At 45.8% G+C, this 22,291-nt stretch overlaps 1 protein-coding gene across 3 annotated transcripts; it reads right to left on the bottom strand.

Annotated features, from left to right (window-relative positions):
* Positions 1-885: 885 nt before the first annotated feature.
* ppm1aa (protein phosphatase, Mg2+/Mn2+ dependent, 1Aa) lies at positions 886-21,303 on the bottom strand. Of its 3 annotated transcripts, none has more exons than XM_086152886.1 (6): positions 20,928-21,068; positions 19,214-20,066; positions 19,005-19,122; positions 16,978-17,089; positions 16,826-16,883; positions 886-2,636 (listed from the first exon to the last, which is right to left on the bottom strand). In XM_086152886.1, exons 2-6 carry the CDS (start codon positions 20,048-20,050, stop codon positions 2,601-2,603), a joined length of 1,161 nt encoding a protein of 386 aa, XP_086009012.1. In that variant the 5' UTR covers positions 20,051-20,066; positions 20,928-21,068; the 3' UTR covers positions 886-2,600. The 3 variants fall into 3 exon arrangements, with proteins under 3 accessions (XP_086009012.1, XP_086009031.1, XP_086009021.1); XM_086152905.1 differs by lacking the exon at positions 886-2,636 and adding an exon at positions 10,575-12,542 and having other exon boundaries at positions 20,928-21,303; XM_086152895.1 differs by lacking the exons at positions 886-2,636; positions 16,826-16,883 and having other exon boundaries at positions 16,974-17,089.
* Between the last annotated feature and the right edge of the window lie 988 nt (positions 21,304-22,291).

The following is a 22,291-nucleotide window of genomic DNA, read 5'->3' as shown; positions in this document are numbered from 1 at the left end:
ATTTTTTGACACTTTATACACCCATCATCCCGCAAAGGAGCAGACAAGTGATCGATGATGACAAATAATCATTGGTTATTGATGAACGTGTGGAACAAACATTGCTCTAAATCTTTACCTGAACAAGTCCAGGACAAACAGGACCTGCAACACACACACACACACACACAGATCGCTGAATGAGATAATCTGATCTCAAAGTTCAGTGTTGAAGGTTTGATACCCTGGCAGGGGGAAGTGACTTCCATCTTCAGACCAACCAGAGAAATGTGCTGCGCCTGCAGGAGGGCCAGCTGGGACACGGAGAAGAAGACATCTGGGGATTTCACACTCAGCTGTCGATTCGACACAGGCTAACTTTACTTCCTACGACGACGGCTGACACTTGTATCATAATCATGAATTTAAAAACACCAACAATAATAATTACAGAATCTACTGCAAACAAGAACAATAATAACAGGGATGATAATGAAAATGATAAAGGCCATTCATATCATAAACATGAAATACAAAGATAAACGTGTGTGACATAATTGCGCGCTACTATGCACGGTATTTCCGGCCCGCTTCATCCCTCCATCCATCCCGCCTGAAAGTGAATGAAAGTGAGCATGTGTGTGTGTGTGTGTGTGTGTGTGAGATACGTTGAGGAGGACGGCGAGGAGAAAAAGAAAGCTGTTGCTTAAACGTCTCCTCGTCTTAATGTCTGTGGAGGTTCTGGGTCATCCAGGTCATGGTGAAATCTTGTTGTAATCTTCTCGTTGTTGCAACTTGACCCGAATTGAATTTTTTGGAGAAATTCAAGGCAAAATTTCAACGAGAGCTCCTGGTCTTAACTCACCGCAAAATCGAAACAAATGAATCATGGCAGCAGAGCACGCAGAGGTTTGATGGCAGGCTTTTATTGGTTGTTTGCCGAGGGCGTTCCCTTCGGCCGCCGGTCCCGTTGGCGCGGCGGCAGCTCGGGTGAGCCGGGTCGGACCCGGATTCACTCCGCAGGCTCGGATCGGCTTCGCTTCTCAACGGGAAAACGGAGCCCCGCTGGATGGCGGTCGAACAACAAACATGCCGGAGGCGTGTCGAGCGGCGAGACACCGTGGTGGCCGGACCGGGCCGGGAGGAGGCGGAGCTTTGTCTGCCGCCGTTATCCGGGGCAAGCCCGGCTATGAATGCGGAGATTGGACGGAGCGTCGGGACAGAAAGGATTATTGTTGAATAATTTCACAACAGAGGACCAATGTCAAGTACAGCTGCAGCGCTCACTGCTGTGGATTTAGATCTTTTGAATCGATGTATTGTTCCTCCTCTTTCACAAAAAAGGCGTTGCGTTGGAAAACAAGGACAGCAGCGACAAAAAGGAGGAAGACGATCCCCATGTCAGTTTCCCTCATAAAAAAACAGGGTCAGACCGGTCCTGTACTCTGAGCTGGGAGCGTGAGGTGAATGTCTCCGACACATTATTGATTCTGAATTTCCCTGCCGCCGTATTTCTATTCAGGGCTGAACAAAAGGCCGGGGCGCGCACGAGACGCTTCCGAGCAAAAGAGGAGCCGACGAACGGTTCACATCTCACATCTCTGGCGGCGATGGGAAACCTGTCCGTCTCACAAAGCGGGACTTTTTCGGGTGGGTGAGAATCCGGGCTGCAGGCTTTCGTAATGAGACGGGTGGTCAGAGGACGGGGACGGAGTGGGGGAACGGATGCATGAATGCTCAGAGATGAGACGGCCGTCCCGCATCATCCGCTCATCCCGGAGCAGGTGATTATAGATTATTGGGTAAACGCAAGTCACTCCCAGACAACCGTGTGCTCACTTTCCGAACGCGCGTCGTGGTGGGACAGCCCGTGACAAACAACCGAGACAACGGTCACCTAGGTTACAGGACCGGCTTCTCCACTCCGAGGTCACAGCAGAAGAGCTGGCGGCTGCTCCCAGATGTTCCTTAGCAACATCGGGGCTCGGATTCGTGCTGTTGCTGACCAGAGGGTGGATTGTGTGGCGAGCGGATCCACGCCTGCAGCCACACACTTTCTGCACCTTCTGCCGTGTCAGAAAGGACCATCTTTGGTAGCTGGAGTTAGCTAACTTGACAGCGAGATGTTTTCCAATGACCGAATCGTCTATCCTGTCAATGTTTGAGTGATGAAATGACCGATTTAGAAGTGAGGCAATAATAATAGTAAACGAATGCGGGTTCCTCGATGGGATTGAGGCAGCTTTCACCGAGGCCTCCTGCAGAGAAGCTCCCGGTTCAGGCTGAGGTTGGCAACGTCCCACCGTCGACGGATCCGTCCATCGCAGCCAATCCAAAGCCTCCTACACAATATTTGGGATCTGCATGCTGGGAGGGCTGCAACCTTTCTCCGCCTCACGCTACTGTTTGAATGATGTCATGCGACGGCGATGGTAACCAACAGGAAAAGAGATGGTCGTGGATTAGGTGAACCAAGGAAAGGGGTCAAGCCCGGAGGTCAGGTGTTGAGTGAACGGACAAGACTGAGCACGGACGAAAACATAAATGGATGAACTCAACGAAGGCCGTGGACATTGTGCTGAAACACGAGGCCGTTCGACATCCCGTGATTAGTTCTTGTTCTAGCTGAAACCACGGAAGAGGAGGATGTCTGGGTCCTGGGGAGGAGAAGAGCAGGATGAAGATGAAGGTGAAGAGACGGCATGCATTGGGAACAACTGGATGACAAATGACTCCAGGCGCCATGCAGAGGAGGTGGAAAAACACAGCTTGGCAGGGAAAAAAAAAATCTGTTGATTTTTTTTTTTTTTTGTTGTTGTTGTTGATGAAACACGGTTAAGGGCCAACACGAGACATCACGAGACGGAGACAGATGGTCATCAACATTTCAATCTCACCACAGCCTCGTGACAGGCAGGCAAGCATGCTGGAAATGAGAAAAGACTGTGCAGGTACAAAGGAGAGGCAATTTGCTAACAGTCACATCAATACATTCTCACAGTGACAGACAATGGCAGGTCTTACACAAACCCAGTTATAAAGAAAATTCTTGGTATGGATTGAAAGGAGACGCTGACAAAGGTACATAAATATCAAACGCCTTTTGCAAACCTCCAGAAAAAAGAAAGACCCAAGAAAGACTTAGAGATTACTGGGTCGTTAACCAAATGTCATTCAGAGAAGAATGCAATTTCATTTTCTGATTTTGTGTGTCTGCAGAAAACTCCTCCAGGTTCTGTAAAAGACTGCGCACACACACACACATACACACACACACACACACACACACACACACACACACTTGTATCCAGGCACACCACAATACTCCTGCATGGAGACACTTCCCAGTGCGTCTCATATCTGGAGGCTTGATGTCCTCTCCAGCTTTGAGCCACCTCGCGTTCCTCTCCGAGCTTCTGTCTGCAACGGTCTGCCTGCCCACGGCGGCCACCTTCCCTCCTCCCGCTCACACTTTCAATGAAAAATGGAAGAAGGGGACATTGCATGAGGAACGCGGCCTCTTGGTGTGTGAGGGACCAGCGACCGAAGCCATCTTCTCATGAACCGAGCACTCCGTTTGTTTCCCTTCTACGTGGAAGCAAACGGTGTGAAGGACACACCACCAATGAGAAGGAGAAGCGACTTGTCCTGCATTCAGAGCATCACCAGCCGACGCTCGGGGTCATGGAGGATCACCATCTGGAGTGTCAGCGTTGGTCGTGACCTGGACGCAGCGAGTGAAATGCAGCCGACTGGTAGACGAGCAGTTTTTCACCCGCAGGCAGCAGGTTTTGGGAGAACAATGTTCTTACTCCTGCTGTTTCTGACGCCGAGTTGCGGCACACGGCGAGGTCCCAGCACGCCAGAAGGTGACCTTTTGCTGACATCGAGGGGAAAGAGCTGCAAAGATCATCCAATTTGGTTTTGGACAGTAAGCTTCACGGAGGCGGCATGAGGCCGTCGCTGTGCGAATGAAGGAGGTTTGTTTGGAAGGGGTTTCACTTGCTGCGTCGCCCGGAGCTCTGACACAAGATCACTCGAGTGGTCACCACTCGACCACTCGCCGCAGAGGGCTGGAGAAGAGCGCCGGAGATAGCGGGCAGCTGTCAACGACTTCCACAACCACCCGTCAACGCTGATCAATCCGCCCAGCGCGTGAAACGCGGCGGCGCTGACCCTCCGGCCAGAGCGGACATCAATCCTAAAGCTTCCAGTCGGCGTGCAGAAACGCCGGGGCCGAGCGCGGTGACGGGGGCGAACGCCGATCCGGGCGCCGACAAAGGAAGGTGCCGATGCTAATGAGAAGATCTGTGGCTCTTTAACGAGCTTGCGTCGATTGATGTCCTAATTTGTGGCGAACTGTGTCTCAGGAGTGCAGGATAATGAGCCCGCCCGGGATTCCCAGGGCAGTGGCTTGTGTAACCCACCTCATGCCGGGGACAACAGCCCCACCGAGGGCGAGCAAGGGCGGGCAAGAGATGGCGGCCGAGGAGGGAGGACCCATTCCAAGACATCTGGGGGGGGGGTGGGGGGTTGTTCGATTGCTGCACACAAGTGAGAAATGCTTGCGTTCTCTCTGACAGGATGACCTCGACAACAACAACCTTAGAAAGGGGAGCCGGAGGAGAGCGGAGGAGAAGGCCAAGTCGTAGAGCGCCGATGAAGCTGCTCCTGAACTCGCGTAACCCTCGTCTCCACTACGACACACATTCACGTCCGGGAGAAAAGATCTCCCTCTATAAGAGATCGTTTTCTGCGCTTAACTCAATCAAACTGTGCTCTCCTCTGCCGGGCGACCCTGAAAAACATGGCTCCTGGCGCACTCCACAGTGAATTAGCAAATGTGGAGCTCAGTGACCTCGGTGTGCAGACCGTCCACAGAGTATGCGGTGTGCCCCCCCCCCCCCCACCCTCCCCGCCCCTCACTGCTGCGTCTGCATGGCTGCATTAGTCAGGCTCAAATGGGTTTTTTTCCACCACGAGAAGCAGAGCATGACATGGGCCAAACAATGGCAGGCAGATGACAAGCCAGCTCCATTTGATGAAGGTCTCTGCTGACGCCAAGGCTTGTTTTGATGTGGAGGAGCCGACTCGGAGGGCACCGGGCTTCATTAGGCGTGCACAGGTGGCCCCGGATCTAATGAGCCACATTTGTGTAGTTCCGACACGGAAAAGGCTAAAATAGGATAAGTCCATCCGCTAACGGTTTCTGCTCTGCATTCAGGGATCACATGACAGCTGCTCATCAGCCCTGCTATCACCTGTGCACAGTGTGTGTGTCTGGACGTGCACAGTGTGTATCGGAGGGGTTAAATCCTGGTCACAAACCAGTGTCAACAGAATATCTGACGTGGCGGTGAAGGTGATGGTGGCGATCGTATTCAGGAGTGACGTCCTGCCAGAGCCACATCTCCTAAAGGCCTTGTTTTAGCCTTAATATTATTAAGTCAGAACTTTACTGCGAGCCCTAGAGGGGTGTTGAGTGTGTTCTCCCCGTCGACTACGGAACTCCTGCCGATACGGCGCCGCCCCCCCGAAGGGAGAGGCAGAATTGGCGCGCCGAATGACTTCCCGGTCGGCCCGGCTGCGACAATCGCTCCTTTTAGGAAGACAAACTTTCCACCTTGCAGGTTCTTGCCGAGGACCGAGACGGGTGATTGGGTGAGACGTCTCAGCCGGTCCACCCGCGAACCCGACGTCAGGCTGCAGAAACAGACGGCCCGCGTTCTCCATCGGTCTGATCCGTTTACACCGCCCCCCTCTGGCTGGCTGCCCATCCCAGGCGCACCTCGCCTGTGCATCCATCCCCGATTAGATAACAGGCTGAGGCCACGGAAAAGAGGTGACTCCTTTTTTATGACAACAGAGAGGAAGGGGGGAAAAAAAAAACAACACAAAGCAACCAGGACAGGCAGGAAGCAGCTCCAGAGTAGTGGCTCTTGATCTTACACGCTCCTAAATTCATGGCAGGAGCCATAACAACCCAAACAGCACCTGATCTATTAACTGCTCAACCACTGAGCACCGTTTGAACGTTTGACCTTCTCACGGCTCGTGACATTATGCTGACATTTCAACTCCTTCCCCCCACAGTTCTCATGCCAGCGGTCGTGGACGGCCTGGCCCACTCTCAGAGCATTAGCCACACGCGGACCGAAAGGCGGGCCTTCAGACCGAGGCGAGGCAAGCAGAGCTAGAGGGGCCTTTGCCACGTGGAGGTGAGAGGATTTTCTCCACACAGTAAACTACACCTTCTGCATGCTTCTCACGGCCAACCAGGCGGTCTGAGCCACGGAGATACAAGTCCGCTTCTCCTAGAGAGAGTGTCTGCTGCTTGTCTGACAGCTACCGCTTAATGGTCTGACAAAACAGCTGCTCGTCTTAGCTGACGGAATCAACAAATATCCATTTTTCAAGACAAAAAAAAAAAAAAAAAGTTCCGAAGAACTATCAACTTTTTCCATCGAAGCAGCAACCGAAGCTGAGGATGGCAACTTCATAATCGTCTTCAACTGGTATTCGGATTAGCCGCACTGCCTATGCGAGAGAGGAGGATGCGGAGGACAGGGCTAGATGGAGGCGGGTGATTGGCTGAGGGTTAGATGGAGGCGGGTGATTGGCTGAGGTCCCTGAAAGGGAGACTATCTCGTTAAGCCAAACCGCAGCTCGATTTTAGTTCCCACCGTGAACCTTCCCCGAGGTTGCAGTGCTGCTTTGACGCTCCTTTGGATTCCCCTCACAAAAAGTCTCTATTAAGACTCAAACTAACAAAGAAAAGAATAAGAGCCAAAATGACAGTGTTGAGAAAAAAAAAAAAACCTTGCAGATATTAGGTTTTCATTCTCAAAGTCATTTGCGCAAGCGATGATGAATGAATGGCAACGGCCAGCTGCACCGGTCGTCAATTACATCTGAATGTTACATTTCACTTAGAAATTCAAATGGTCCAGAAAAGAGAAAAAAAAAAGAGTTAGAAGCCATTGGAGAGTCACAATGGGACCGTGAACATGAGCATTAACTTTTGAATTCGAAGGAAACCTGGTCACAGCAGAAATACGGCTGAATAGTGTGAAATGGCCCCCGGAGAGGACGTCCACAGCGACTGTCCCACCAGCACAAAGAAGAGGTCAAAGATCTGAATGAGTCACGGGAAGCGGAAGTGGACGTGAACATGGGCGGCGGATATCAGCTCGATGCCCCAACTGCAAACAGCGCTTCATCAACGTTGCCTTTGGTCAGCGTTTTCAATCCGACAACCAACGATCCACCAACTTTTAACACAAACAAGCTATCCTTTCATAGATTTCACATCGGCTCTGTCACGCTGGTGTGAAGCGTCCACCGGCACCGTGACGAGGCCGTTAGGAGGCCCGCAGAGAGCTCAGGGAAAGGTGTCCGACACTTAGGAGTAAAAGCTTCTCACGCATACTCGGCTCTTCCCACACCATCTCGGGTGGCATGTAGTTAACATCTTGAACATTGAGCAGAACCCATTTCCAGTCCGCTCCCCTCGAAGCGGTCAAACCTAGAGGAACGTGATCAACTCCGCGGATGAGGCGCCGCTTTGGTGTCTCGCTCTGAAAAACCCCGGGGAGAACCGGGAACGCAAAAGCACTTGCCGCTTGTTTCACATTATCGCAGCAAGCCTGTAGTAAATCTTTAAATATCATCCGACCAACTTGCTCACACACAAGAGGCGGCGCAGACGCCGTCAGGCTGTCGATGCCCCTCAATTTCAGTGGTCTTGTTGTGGTATTCATTTCCCAATGGTATAAAGTTAGACAGATAAACAGCGATGAAATGAGAGGTACAAGATGACAACCCATTTATTTAGTAATACATTCTGCAAACTAGAAATTTTATTCAAACTTCAAAGGTTAAAAAATGAAAGAAAGGAGGGGAGGATGGATAGAAAATGTCAGGAGCAGGTAGAGAAATGCATCAATTCACAAGCCAGGAATGCAATTTGTTCAACAGACAACACAAGTAGTACAACTTAGTTGGGGAACAAAGCTTTTTTTCAACATTTTCCTTTTTTCCGCAATTCCTTAGGAGCCAGAACAGAATACAAAATATACAGTTATTGAAGTTTGTAAAATAACTCACAGAGGCCTCTGAGAAGCATTCGAATCAACATTGACAATACTTACCTACAGCACTCTAAAGCTATTCTTGAATGTAATCATAAATATAGCAGACATGAGTGTACATATGCACATTTTGAAAGCTTTCGAGGTTACCAGGTTAAACACTTGCATTTGTCACAAGTTTGAAATCGTCTGCTGAGAGAGAGACAGGAGAGACGACAGAGCGCGGTCAGCACTGTATGGTGGGAAACCGCGGCCAATGAACCGCTGACGGCTGCAAACGTGTACCTTGTGACCGCAGGTCACTTAGCTCATAGCCTTATACCCTAACATGAAGAACTCATCGGAAACTCAACATCGGCGGGGTCGGTCTTCCTCATAGTGTCGACAAGTACTTTGGGGGGAAACAAAATCGGGTAAGGCAAATCGGTGAGCTTATTTACGAGCTTAAAAAGGTCAACGGAGTGGAGCTCGGGTTGCCCTGCGGGGGAACGAACCAGCCTTCACTCCTTAGGGTCACACAGTAAACAACACAACTGAGGTACATCGATATGTACAAGAGGGCACAAGCGATTAGAATCTCTTCAACCTTTGCCAGGTAGTCTTCCCTACGACGGTGTCCGCGGTGCATTCCAGGCAACCGAAGGTAAATCTGTAAATAGCTTTTATACTCTGTTCTTTGTACAATTATAATTTCTGCGAAAAGCTGATTATACAGATACACATGACCATTGTCATTTAGTCATGTGTCACATTTCTGAAACCCTGAACATTTCATACAATTCTAGATTTTACACCTAAGACGGCATCACACGAGTGAACAGGTGGGGGGATGGGGGGATGGGGGGCTTACACAAGGCCAGCATTCCTTGAAACTAAGATAAGTAATTTTTCGCATTAGCCACCACGTCTTTATCACATAGCCAAAAGTCAGTCGCGTCGTCTACATGAGGGCAGGCTGATCCCACTCTGCAGATCAGCGCTTACGTCTGGGGGAGGAAAACAGTCGACACATGTGGACCGCTCTCTCAGCAGTACAGATCTACAGAATGCACGGCAAAAACACTTTCTAAAACGCAATGAGGTATATTAGTTTCATCCAACGATTGAAAACAAGAGGTGGATATTATGTACGTTTTTTTTTTCATTTTTGTGAAGGAGCTTTTTCCAAAGTGGAAGGCCAAGCCACATTCAGACTACAGCCACTTCGAAAAATTCACTAACTCGGCAGGCAAATACACCGACCCGCATCTAAGGATCACTACCTCGGCTGGAAACCGCGTCGGGGACAGTGCGGGGTTGGGGGACACTACTGGAAGATTCACCTAAAACTAGGGAGACACAAGCGGGACATAAAATTGATCTTGAAATATTCCCTTGAGAGTGGTCCCCTGCAGAGGCTCTCACAGGCAGCTGGGTGGAGACAGTGCACTCGACGACAAAGTAAATCCAAACCGCTTACAAATGGGCTATGAACCGCTTGAAAAAGGCATCTCCACACAATGCTCTTCTCCAGGCAGCGGTTGCTGAACAGTTCATCGGGTTCTTTTGCGTGGCAGGTATTGTGAGTAAACAAGTAGCGGGGTAGAAATAGAATTCTGCATTTTTTTTTGTCAAGAGCACGCGAAGGTAATCGAGGTGTGAGTTTCGCGCGTCCTTTTCTTTTTCCCATTTTATTCTAGATTTTGTTGGAAATATTTGAATGCAAACAAACATGCACTGAATCCTATTTGCTGTTGAATGGAAACGTCTAGCATTTACTGAATTGTCACCTAATCAGAAAATACACCTCCTATTCACAGCTGATAGCTGGAAACCACAAGGACTGTTTCCATTGGCGTGTTAAGATTTCAGTCGCCATGCAATATTTCTTCCAGAATGAACATGGATTCCAGAAGGCATATCAAAATGTTCATGAATGGCATTCTACCCTTCCGAAGCCTGCTCCTTTAAGGTCAAGCTTACCTTTTCTCGCTGCAGTGCAAAACACACACACACACACCCTATTTGTATACACATGAACCCCCTGTGGTCACATGTGGACATAGTGTGTCATCATGCATGTGTCCGTAGCACAAGAACCTGCTGATCAGACCATCGCCGACAGAGACCAGAAACTCTAGAGTGCCAGCGGGAAGTTGGATAAAGTACGGGGATGTGAACTGGAGAACATATGATCTTTTTAGAAAGCTATGTTATCCATACACTGATATTCACCAGCTTGGGATGGGGTGCTCTTTGGCCTTTTGCCACTCAGACAAATGAAACAGCTGCTGATTTAAGATTACAATTTTTGTCTTGCTAATGATTTAGGAGTTTGTTACGCACCAAAAAGACAAACGCAGTGAATTGGTTAGGATTGTCACTTTGCTCGGTTAACGATTCAAATACTACCATATCGTGACCATGTTAGAGAATGGAAAGCAGCTTATGGCTTTCATTGCGTGTAGAAACCTTTAGCAAAACAAACTATCCACCACAAGACAAATCAAAGTCACATTTTGTCCATGGCAGAAAACTAATTCCAAGCAAATGATTTATTCCTTGAATCTTTAGGTCAAAATATATACATACATAAATTTCCAACAATGCAATTTTAGAAAAGAAAACAGAAATGAATCTATTATGACACTGTGTCTCTACTGTGAGTAGTAAATACAGATTTAGTCAGTGACTCAGAAGGGAAAGAGTTGAAAATTGTCGCTCAGATCACAAACTATAGCAGCGAACTGTACTGTGCTCTGGCTCGGGATGCCAGGGCCGGGGGGTTCTGAGCCGAGCCGACCCGGTGGGAATAAACACCGCGGCGCCACCGTGACAACTCAGGGCGGTTGGCAGATTTGTTCTTCGGTTGAGTGTCCAAATTAAGACCATGTCAACCAGCAACAGCATGTTTGGTCTTAGAGTCAACAGTTTATCCTATTGTCACACTAGTAATAGTGCTTTCCTCTAAACTAGTCAGAGCTAAGCTGTTCACATCAGTCAAATTTCCAGATGGATAAAGGTAGAACCTAAAATAGTATCTGTACCATATGCAAAAAACAAAAAAAAACAAAAAAAAAAAAAAAACTTGGCATAGGCTGTAATAAAGCTGGAACGAGTGAGAAATCATGGCACCCGCGGAGGGCACAGGTAACTGAAATATGACACAAAATATTTCCTGACGCAAAACGACATAACTGGCTGCACAGGGTAAATGATGTCAGGTTTCTGATATATAGCTCGAAGTTGTTCAAATAGTATAAGAGCATGTAAACTCTGTTACCCAAAGCTTTTGGAAGCAGTTGTGAAAGCCTGTGTCGTGTTGATATGAAACACCAGCTAGAAATGGCAGACAGTGGGTGAGCAGTGGGACAGCTACTCCCTTAAAATCCCGAGTCACACTTACACATCTGCCCTCGCACAAACACACGTGTACACGAGCACCCACGCACTCACACCGGAATCTACTCGCACTGACAAAAGTGTTAACAGGGGTGTTCATCCGATGCCTTGAACAAATGAAAAAATAGATATTTCTCACTTCACAAGTCCAAAATGACTGAGAAACACTTGAATATTATATGAATATTATCTGAGCATGTTCAGAAAAACACGTACAAAAATAAAATACAATTAAAAAAGCACAAGGAGAAATCATTAGGATTTAAATGGTTTGATATAGAGAGCTTAGTGTGCTGTCAACTATACAATTTACCCGTTTCTTAAAAAGGAGCATAGACTAACTGGGGGGAGCGCACACACACACGCACGCGCGCACACACTCGCTCGCACGCACGGACAACAAAAACAAACAGAAATGCTAAAAAAAAAAAAAAGAAAAAAAAAAAGAAAACGTAAAAGCGCAGAGATATTGTGCCTGGAGGACAAGCAATAATATTTGACTGAAGAGAAGATTGTTAGAGTTCCAGAAAAGCAGGAGAAGGCAGATAGTGCATAAAAGGTTCTCTTTTTCATTTCTTTCATTTTTTAACTTAAAATCAAGTTGCATTAAATACAGGCTGTTTGTACAGGACAATTGCACTTCACAAAAACAGAAATATACAAACACACACAAGGAAATGTGAATCAAATTAATTACAGCAAATCAATGTTACTAGTTAAGCAGATTGTTTAACAAAAAGAAAGAAAACCTTGTGGACTAACTTGTTATGGATTACTTTTGAGGGGAATATTAAGATGGGTGAACACAAAGGGGAGACAAGACGGTGGGGATCCTGAACTCCAGAGTGGACTGGTGCTGCACTACTCCAGGTTTGTGTGCATGCAACTCCTCTTCCTCCTCCTTCTCCTCCTCCTCCTCTTCCTCCCAGGACATTCCCTTCTTAGAAACCAAAAGCTCAGAGTGACGGCGAGACAGACTGCTGAGCTGAGCTGAGCTGCTGTGGGTCTTGAGAGGATGGTGGTTTGTAAACTCTATGTTGTGTTAGTGGTAAGGAGGTTATGTTACCACATGTCATCTGTGGACGCAGAGTCCTTGATGAGAGAGGAGAGGAAGGACAAACCCTTCAGACTTACAAACTAATTCACTTAAGTGCTAACAAAACATTCATGACAAACCTAAACTCGTGGTAAATGATTCAGGTGGTCAAGGATACACCTGAACATAAATTCCACCGACCTCCGTAAATGTTCATGAGATCGTGATGGGCCTGTGTCATGCGTGAGCTCGTTTGTTTCTAAATCGTTTCATTTCAAGCAAAACATCAGCCCAGGAGCACTTGACAGGCAGATGGCCACCAATCCTGAAATGGAAGGTTCATTCTCCTAGAGAAAGGACACGCTGGACTCTTGTCGGCGCTATATCTTTGGAGATGTTGAAGGCTACACAAGTCGGCCATATTGATGATACTGATGATCCCAGGCTGAACGCGGAGCTAAGCTAGTCATCACACTCCGTGATGTGAGTCCATATTTCACCTAAAGCCTTTATTGGACACGCTCACCGGGATAGACCATGAACCGCTGGTGAACACGGCAGTTGGGAGCGATTGACTTTCGAGTTGATCGGGTAATATTAATGGCAACGATTTTACATGTTTGTCATAAATGGAAAACACCGTCTTGACCTCAGTTGTGTTTCATTCCACCTTGTCAGGACATTGATTGTACTCTGCAAAGCAGACAATAACGACCTATGTTTAAAGCAGCACAAACTACAACCTTGGATTTGCAGCTCGACGCCAAACAACAAATGAAAAGTTGTACATTTAATCTGATAGCAACATAAGGTTGTGAATGAGCGGTCTTTCATCCGGGGGTTTTAAATATGGGTAGGCTTGCATACAATCTTCCTTTTCTTGGCTTTATTCTGAGCTCAGTGACGAAGCTGGGAAATATTCAAACACGGAGGCAGAATCTGCCTCACAAAGAAAAGACAGTTATGTATAAAAAGAGGTAACTTTTCCAGTCCTTGACCTTGAGTGACAAACAAGGTTTTGATTTTGGCCATAAAACTCTGCTAATTAAGATGCTTCAATACAAGCTTTGATATGTACTGAATGAATGAGGACATTAAACAGCATGTCTGCCTCTGCGTGCTTGTGTGTGTGTGTTGGGGGGCGGTGCATTAGAAAATCTCAAACCGCTGAACCTAAACTATGTTCACATAATTGTAGTGGAATGCAACATTTTTCACATGATCAATTTTTGATGACTTAATAAGCAACAGATTTGAATGGAAAGCAGACTGACAAGTGAGAAACCTGATACTGAGAAAGTATGATGTATCAGCTACAGGTTGAAGGAATCACATCAAGCGCCCGCTAACATAATCACCACAGTGGCATTTTGTATATTCAAGTCAACAGTGAGGTTTCATAACTTCACTCGTTTCCACTTTACATTTGGGATTTCAACTTGCATTACATTTGTTCAAAAACATATGTTTCTCTAGGGGCACAACTATATTTAGTTTCTGGGTGGACCAGCTACAGATTTGTAAAACCAGCGCAGGCTGTGGGGTTTGGACTGATTGCCCTTAAGGCAGTGGAGAGTATTTGAGCAAGAATGAAAATGGGTATCATCGGTTGATGGGACTACTCTTGGATCGCTGCTCTATACCTTTCCATCCAATATAACCGGACTGTCAATACGTCACTGACAAGATAAGAATGCTGTATAAAACGTCACAGACTCAATCAATCTCCACACCGACAACTACCAAGCTGCAGAAATGTCTTTGGATGATGCCGTTCAAGTTACTGACAAACTGGGAAGTTTTAAAATTACAGTTTTCATAACATTATAGCAAATGCTAAAAAAAAAAAAAAAAAAGGCTTTTTGGAATTTGGTTTTTGTCCTACTCGCTGATTCAACAAAGGTCGGCTGGTTTTGGAGGTTAAACCATGTTGAATCGGTGTTTGTGAAACTGCAATCTGATGTTGCGTGTCAACTGCATCAAAATGAATAGCAGCAGCTTCAATATTTGTTGATGAAGAGAAATAGTAGAACATGAATGAGGCAAATACAGTGGGTGGAGTCATCTGTAACGACAAGCACAATTATCTAGATGTGCACATAAGTGGAACACAGCGCTGATATATAAATAGTGAGCCACTTTTTGTCTCTCGCTCCCATCACGCCTTTCAGTTAACTACAATCAAAGCCTGTCTCTATCTCACACTCTGAGGTTTTGTATCTGATGTGGGGATTGTTTAATTTACAGCCATTAAGGTTCTGTATCTAGACATTTTCCCCACTTGTTGTTGCGCAGCATTGCTGTGTTTCTTGACTTCTTCATAACAATTTGTACGCAGCAGTATATGAATATAAACCTAGTTTAACATAATATAAACCTAGTGACACACACACAGGCACGCGCAAAAACCCTATAGCTATCAGTAAGACTTCACACCAAGAGCCCTGTTAGAAAGACTACTTTTTTGTTTGTTTTTTTTGGCAGTAAAACCTACAAATTTCATTTTTGCAGTGCATTTGTTGCAGGATCTCATGACTTGGGTATTCCAAACTGTGACGATGCCAACTGCTAGCCACAGAAATACACAAAAGATTCATGGGGTCAAAAAGGGGAGAAAGAACACCCCGAGATATAATGCAAGAAAACGGGGAGAAATTACACAACAGATGAATAGATGGCATTCAGAAGTGGACACCTTTAAAATGATATCCTGACCACCCTCCACCTTCAGTGGGAAATTATACCATTGCACAATTTCAAGTAACATTTTTGCATCCTGCCATGAAGAGATGCCTTTTTTCAGAATCTCTAAAATTCTCCAACTTGCAGAGACCCCGTCATATGGGTCATTGCCCCTCACACACATCACTTCATTACTGTTTAGGAGGGTATGGGGCTATGACTGGAGAAATGCATTTTCCTTTTGGGGTATTTAGAGGCTGACCTTTTACATGACATTGTTGTAATCCTAGCCATTTTGCATACTCCTATACTTGTAGGGTGACAAATTGCACTAGTCTGATGTCAAAATGAGTGGAAGCACTCAGTGCTGCAAAGAGTTTGGCAGAATGAGTATGGCACCAGGGAGGATGAGGCACACTCATTCTGTGGTGTGATGAAGAGAATGAGTTCAATTCTAATGCTGCCTGGTGTAGCATCAGTCACACCAGCTGGTTGTTTTGCTTGTCGCAGCACAAATTAAATGTTAAGGTTTCTTGTGAGGGGAATGTTAGTCACCTATAATTTATAGAATTTATAAACAGTGGACATTCTTATTAACTTGTCCCATGGTATAATTAATAGGTTGGAAAATAACTTATATCCTTGATGCATAGTACAATTTGACTGTGACTTCAGCACATATTTTTCCTGCGGAAACATTTTAAGCCATCACTGCACTTCACAATTTATAACCAGTTTCCTTCAGGTGCTCTTGGGTTTTTTCATTTGAATTATGTCTTTATTTGTAGAAACCCATTTGCAACTTCTCTATCTTGAAGTTGAAGTTTGAGCAAGAGTGCAAACAATCCCCAGATGAACCGAAGAGGCGAAACCTCAAAGACTACCTGAAGGCAGATGAAGAGCGTTCCAATTCCAAAGGTTAAAGGGAACTGGTTTCAATAAAGAACAGCTCATTTCAAACCCTGACGACCAGAACACAGAAAGCCAAGGGACTAGGAACTGAGGGCAACCGGACTTTTTCGATATCTCGGGGACTGAAACCAACTCTGTCTTTCTACAAGCATGACATCCTGAAACAAAGTGCAAATTTGCACAGTCAAGGACTGGATAAATCAAAAAACAGATTGACCCAATGGGGTAATCTAACAAAAGATTAAAACCAAACATCTGCATAGATACAAGGGAATGGTCTTTTCAATGTCCACGTACAGGTAAGAATGAGGTTCTTTTGAACTGGGATGCAGGAGAACGCGGTTTTCCATCCAGGCAAACACTGGCTAATTTCAAAAATTAGCTCTCTGATTTAAGGGGCAGCAATTACGGCAATCAGTTTCTACTGCATGAAATTGAACATCTTTGACACGGGCTCCACTTATGTAGAGTTGTTTAGTCGGAATAAAGATTTGTGAGTTGTAATTGTTTTTACAGCTATTCAAGATGATGTGCCATTCTTTGGTCAAACATTGCTGTGCAGCAAAGTCAGTCCACAAGGATTGTTTACCACAGTACCTACTTTTTATGGCTCCATGTCGTTAGATACTAACAACAAGCATTACATTTGTTAATCTTTGCCAGTCACTTTTCAAATATCATGCAAACTCCAACCAAATCTCGTCCTCAGTAGCTAACATTTAGTGTAAAATGCCGGGATACTTACAGTATCATCACTTCGGTAGGGATTGAGTTTGTTGTACACTGCTTCGATAACACTTCGTCTAGGTAAGAAGGAAAATAAATGAGTGCGTGCCATGAAAAAATTAGAAAGAAAATGAGGTCACTTAATTTACTTGAACCTCAAATGTCACTTACTTGCTTGCCAGCTCTCCTCCAGGAGGGAGGTTAGGGATGCTCTCAGATGCTAACGTCCGCATTACATGGACCAAATCTGGAACACCTTCGTCTCCCTGCTTTTTGAGAATCTCTGTGGGAAAACAAAACCACACACTTCGATCCACACAACTCCTCTAGTTGCGGCCAACAATGCGTTCTACTCTGAGGCCAGATGGCCATGGAAACATGTTTTCTCGCTTTTCTCAATCGGGCAATCAGGTCATGAAATCTGCACGCCTAACTGAAAATTGCACCTGTTCTAAATCAAAAACTGGTGATGTCCTGGTTATCATTCAAACACAAACATGTCCGGTGTAATTAAAGTTTAAGTGAGGAAGGGCTCAGTCTTGAGGAATGTTCGATCGTAAATAATGTTTAAAATGCGGGGGATCAATGAACAATAGCAGGCCAAACTGGTTTTAAAACCCAGTTGTAGCTACTGTTATGTGGTGCCAGATAAATGCACAAATTCACTTGTCCTGACAGATTTCTCACCACAGTTAGACTGATTTTCATGCACCGAAATCCAGTGAGAATTGGTATAAGATTGAAAGTAAACCAGCAACCAAACTTGTAGTATTCAAGTTTCTCATGTGAGACATTGTTGGTGTTACACAATCTTGGTTTCACAATCCGCTAATTTACTCTGACGTTTGGTTTCAAACGTGCACCCAATCTGGGTAAAGAGTGACTAATTTCAGGCCTGGCGGTTCATGTTTTGCGGTTCTTGTATTGTATACCACTACTATTTGAACAATAACATTACTCGGACTGCATCCAAGGGAAGTTTTGTACAGGCTGCGCTCAGGGGGAATGGCTACAAGTGGTCAGACCGTTTGATGGAGTGCCGGATTACAAGCACAATGGAGCGTTGCTTGAGAGAACCGTTCCACTAGCACAGCATGCACTTTTAAATGTCAATATCACTCATGTTCATTTTATCCCGGGAATCCAAGACTGTGGTCCCAATTAAAATTCTGTCATTGGGCAGCTCTTCCCTTCCACATCAAAAATGGTATGTCAATCACGCCTACTCGCGAGATAGGTGGACAGCCTCACAATTACCGATTTATCTAACTCTGTTTTTAATTCATGCTGTTATCCTTCTTAATTTATGTACCCTTTTCAAGTTTTACAAAAATGATTATTCTGCGTTCACAGCTACAGCAAAATTTTGAACATCACATTTACACTGTCAACTTAAAATTAAATTAAATGAAATCCAAGGAGAGGATTTCAGCCAAAAACAAATGACGATTTGACATATTATTGTTTGTTTTCAATAAATCTAAGAGGGTGGGTCAATTCTGATGCTCAATCAACTTGAACCACCCTTCTCAGTCCTTAGAAAAGCCAAGCATGAAAGGAGGCACAGTGGCATTCCAGGGAGGGGAAGCTGTGCAAAAAAAATGAAAACCCTAGCACATATTTTGAGTAGTCCATTTTTGTAAGTGTTTGAAAGAAAACACTGGTGAAGCAAAATGTCTTGAAATCTCAGACCTTACTAGTAAAAAAATGCATTCATACTGTGTGACGCTTTCTGCTTCTTTTTGTAAGTTAAATTGAGTTACTTCCTTCGTAAGCCTGTGACAATGTTTTACCTGCCCAAATTCTAATACCCCTGAAGGTCAAACCCTCCCAGTATCACTGTCACTTTATGTGGGAAATAGCATTGGCTTGTGAAAAAAAACATTGCTAATATACCTCTGATAGCCAATATGTTATCTGATCATCAATCAGTTCATCAATAAACAAACAGCTCAAAATCATGTTTTCTCAGACTTGATGTTTGTCTATGCCTCCTTAGCAAAAAAAAATCTGTTGAACACAGAGTGAACTGCAGAAGCACCTCGGATGAGAGGTGAAATGTCTTCAAGGATAGACAATGAAGTCCAGTTGCTATGAGATATGTATGTCAAACAAAAGACAGTATCCAAATTGCTTATTTTTGACCGCCACTTTCCATTGCGATCCGACAAACAGTAAAATCAGTTATATCACCCTACCTTCTACTCTGGACTCTAGATATTTATCCAGCTCTGCCTCCCGCTTCACTGCTTCTGGGGATACCTTAGGAGCCCCGGGAAAGCAGATTAATACAACACTCATATTGTCTCGACTTCCCTGTGGAAAAATAAAGGAGAACCCAAAGTTTGTGAGTATTACGTGGACGAAGAGAGGTGTCATGTTGATGTAAATGTTGTGCACGCCTTACCTTGTACAAGCATGTGTCAACAATTTCATTGCTGACTCTTTCAAGATCATCTGTTACCTCCAGCCTTGACCTCACAAAGTCACACAGTTCCTCATTGGCCATGACATCCCAGATGCCATCACAAGCCAGTATAATGAATTCATCTTCTCCTTCACATCTCTCTATTGCATAAACTTCAGGCTCAGGAGAGACAAGCTGCTCTGTTGGGCCTTTTCCATGCACACACTTGTAGTCGAAGTCTCCCAGGGCCCGAGAAACAGCAAGGGACCCATTAACTCGCTGGATCATGACTGAGCCACCGGCATTCTGGATTCTTTCCTTCTCCAGTGGGTTGCTAGGTTTGTGATCCTGTGTAAAGAAGTGCACAGAACCACCCCGGCTGAGGAGTCCTCGTGAGTCGCCGCAGTTAATAAAGTAGACATGGCTCGGTGAAATCATGACTCCCACTGCGGTGGAGCCACTACGGTCCACGCCATGTTTCTTTTCAGAGATGGTTCGCATATGTTCATCGATCTGGAGAAATCCTGTGCGGATCCCATTCTTCACACTATCCACAGAGTGGTCCTCCTGCAGAGCACTCTGGAAGTCTGAGTTGCTGGTGATGTGTTCCAGCAGGTGCTCACAGCAGTATTTGGCCACCTGAGAGCCAGCGTGCCCGTCATAAACAGCAAAGAACGACCAGAGGTCGAGACCATGAGGCAAGCCGATAACTGCTGTGTGGGCATCTTCCATCTCTACCCGCCAGCCCTGCATACTGCTCAGACCATACCTCAAGCTGTTACCCTCACCATGGGAATTGTATTTTTCCATCTTTGGTTTGTCCAGAAATGCCCCCATCTTGTCCTCTTAGGGCCTAAAGAGCACATAGAAAGAGACAGGACATTGGCAAAGATATGGGAGAAGAGTATTGTTTCTACAGTCACACGAAATCATTGATTTGGTAAATAACGGGTGAGATTAAAATGTCAATGCTCAGAGGAACTTCTCAAACAGAATAAAACACTATGTTGGCACTACTTCAGACAAACAGTTGGTCGTAAAGTTCGCGGACAGCGGCCGAGCCGGCTGCTCCTCTAAAAATAGCAAAACCTGTGCGCATGTTTGAGCTACATATTTGGAGCACGTCTGCTGTGCACCACATTGAAACGTCCTTTCTGCCCCTGCTCGATTGCGCCTTTTATTGTACGGATATCACGCGAATTCACCCCGGACCTTGTCCATTCACGGTTTTCCAAGGGAAGCATCACCTTGACCTTTGCAATGAAGAACATATCACACGAACGGGGCGACCTAAATGTAGTGTCAACTTTCGTTGCAAGCATGCAGAGCTAACGTGTGCTAACTGATTGACAATCTGCTCGATAACCAAAATTCCCTGTGGATCTGATATAAACGACGGCGGCTGCGGCTAAGACCATTCAAACGACGCACCTGTCCCACAACTTTAGCTTTTGCTCGGCCGACGAAAAAGTCTACTGTGTAGCAAACCTTAACCACAGCCCAAATAAACAAACAGCCTTGCCCAGTCGTGGGCCTTGACCCTTGTCCCTCTCAGCTAACTTTGACAGGCCTGCCTCTGCCCGGGTAGGCTAACGCCAAGGCAAGGAGAACCCTCGGCCTTGCTAGGGTGCTACATGTTAACATCGCTAGGTTAGCCGTCTGCCCGGCGCTCCGAGAGCGTCGCTGGCGATAGAAAGACCAACTTGTGACTTACCAGATATCCAAAATAGCGGCTGACAGCAACGGGTGCCTCGATGGTGGCGAGGACTCAAGGTAACAAGCCGCGGTTCCACCGAGGAGAGCGACTTCCACCGACGAAACCAATGCTTCGCTGTGGTTGAGCTAGGCTAGGAGCGACACTAAGCTAGCAGCCAGCAATCGTCACTCGGGACTCACTGCATAGAAACTGTGTGAATGCGGAGGTTCCTTTTTGCACAAGACCCTGATGCATTACATTATCTCAGCTGTCGATCTAAAGATATATTTATGGATTTTCTTGGCGGTATACGGGGCCAAGCCAGGGGGAAGCCGAAACGTCCGTCCCAGCCTCTCCGCTTGACAGCTTGACAGCTTGCTAGCTACCGTTAGCTGTTGAGAAGCACAGAGGCACGCGCGGAGGGCCCGGATGTTGCAGGTTGCGTCCTCGAAAACATGACATCATCGCTGAGGCGCCGGGGATGCTCTGCAGCCCCGGAGCAGGACTGATCAGCTCTGCAGCCCCGGAGCAGGACTCAGGTGCTGCAGGCCGGCACGCCGCGACCGATGTACTTCAGGCACACAACGATATGTATCTGCAGATGCATCGGCCGTTGCAGGAAGATATGCGTGGTGTTTTCTGATGATGATGGTGGTGGTCGGGGATTGGAATATTTGGCGTAGTGTGATGCACGGCATAGGACGACTTTAGGGGAAAATAAAGGCCAGCCATCATGGTAGGCTTCTGTGATGGGAAATTCTATTTAAGGCAATGCTGTCTCTGTAACACCCATTATGTGTTGAGCCAAGAACAAATTAAAAGCCTTTTTAACAACGTATGTCGGTTTGTTTCTCGTTATTGTCGTTTTAGTTTTGATACCACAGATGCAGCAAATCTACTCGAGTATGTTTAAAAAAAAAACAATATTCCGTGGAACCACTATAATTCTCTGAGTGTATTGATAGTTAACCTGGGTACATTTAAGAGTAAATCCTTGTGATCATTTAATTATACAGCAAATACAAGAGACAACACTGTAAATTACATACTTAAATTTGCCCCAGGTTTCAATGCTAACTCAAAATCCTTGTCCAAAATACAGACACCTAATTATATATATATATATATAAGTCCTTTAGTTTTGATCACATGGAATTGTACAGACAGAATAAAATGCCTTGTGTAAGTATTTAGCTGCATTTGGAAACATGGCTGACATTGTCACCATTCAGTGGGTGCACACATAAATCACTAAATATCACTTTCTGTCCTGGTCCTTTTTCTTTTTTAATTCGACCGGTCTGTTTCACCAAATAATTATTTGTTTAAAATTGTGTACATAACCAATTTATGAAACTGCCAGCTTTTGTAGTAACAACCCA

The sequence above is a fragment of the Fistularia commersonii genome, chromosome 1 (genome assembly GCF_037954325.1).
Source record: "Fistularia commersonii isolate RoL2024-O1a breed Wild chromosome 1, RoL_Fcom_v1.0, whole genome shotgun sequence".
NCBI classification, from domain to species: domain Eukaryota; kingdom Metazoa; phylum Chordata; class Actinopteri; order Syngnathiformes; family Fistulariidae; genus Fistularia; species Fistularia commersonii.
This window is presented reverse-complemented; position numbering and strand designations above follow the sequence as displayed.

Bases quoted from the DNA above. Each gene is read 5' to 3' on its own strand.
- ppm1aa (XM_086152886.1), bottom strand. From the start codon at position 20,050: ATGGGGGCATTTCTGGACAAACCAAAGATGGAAAAATACAATTCCCAT. The intron at 19,123-19,213 runs GTAAGGCGTGCA...ATTTTTCCACAG, and splicing joins TTGACACATGCTTGTACAAG to GGAAGTCGAGACAATATGAG. The intron at 2,637-16,825 runs GTAAGTATCCCG...TCTCCTCCCCAG, and splicing joins CCTACCGAAGTGATGATACT to GACCCAGACATCCTCCTCTT.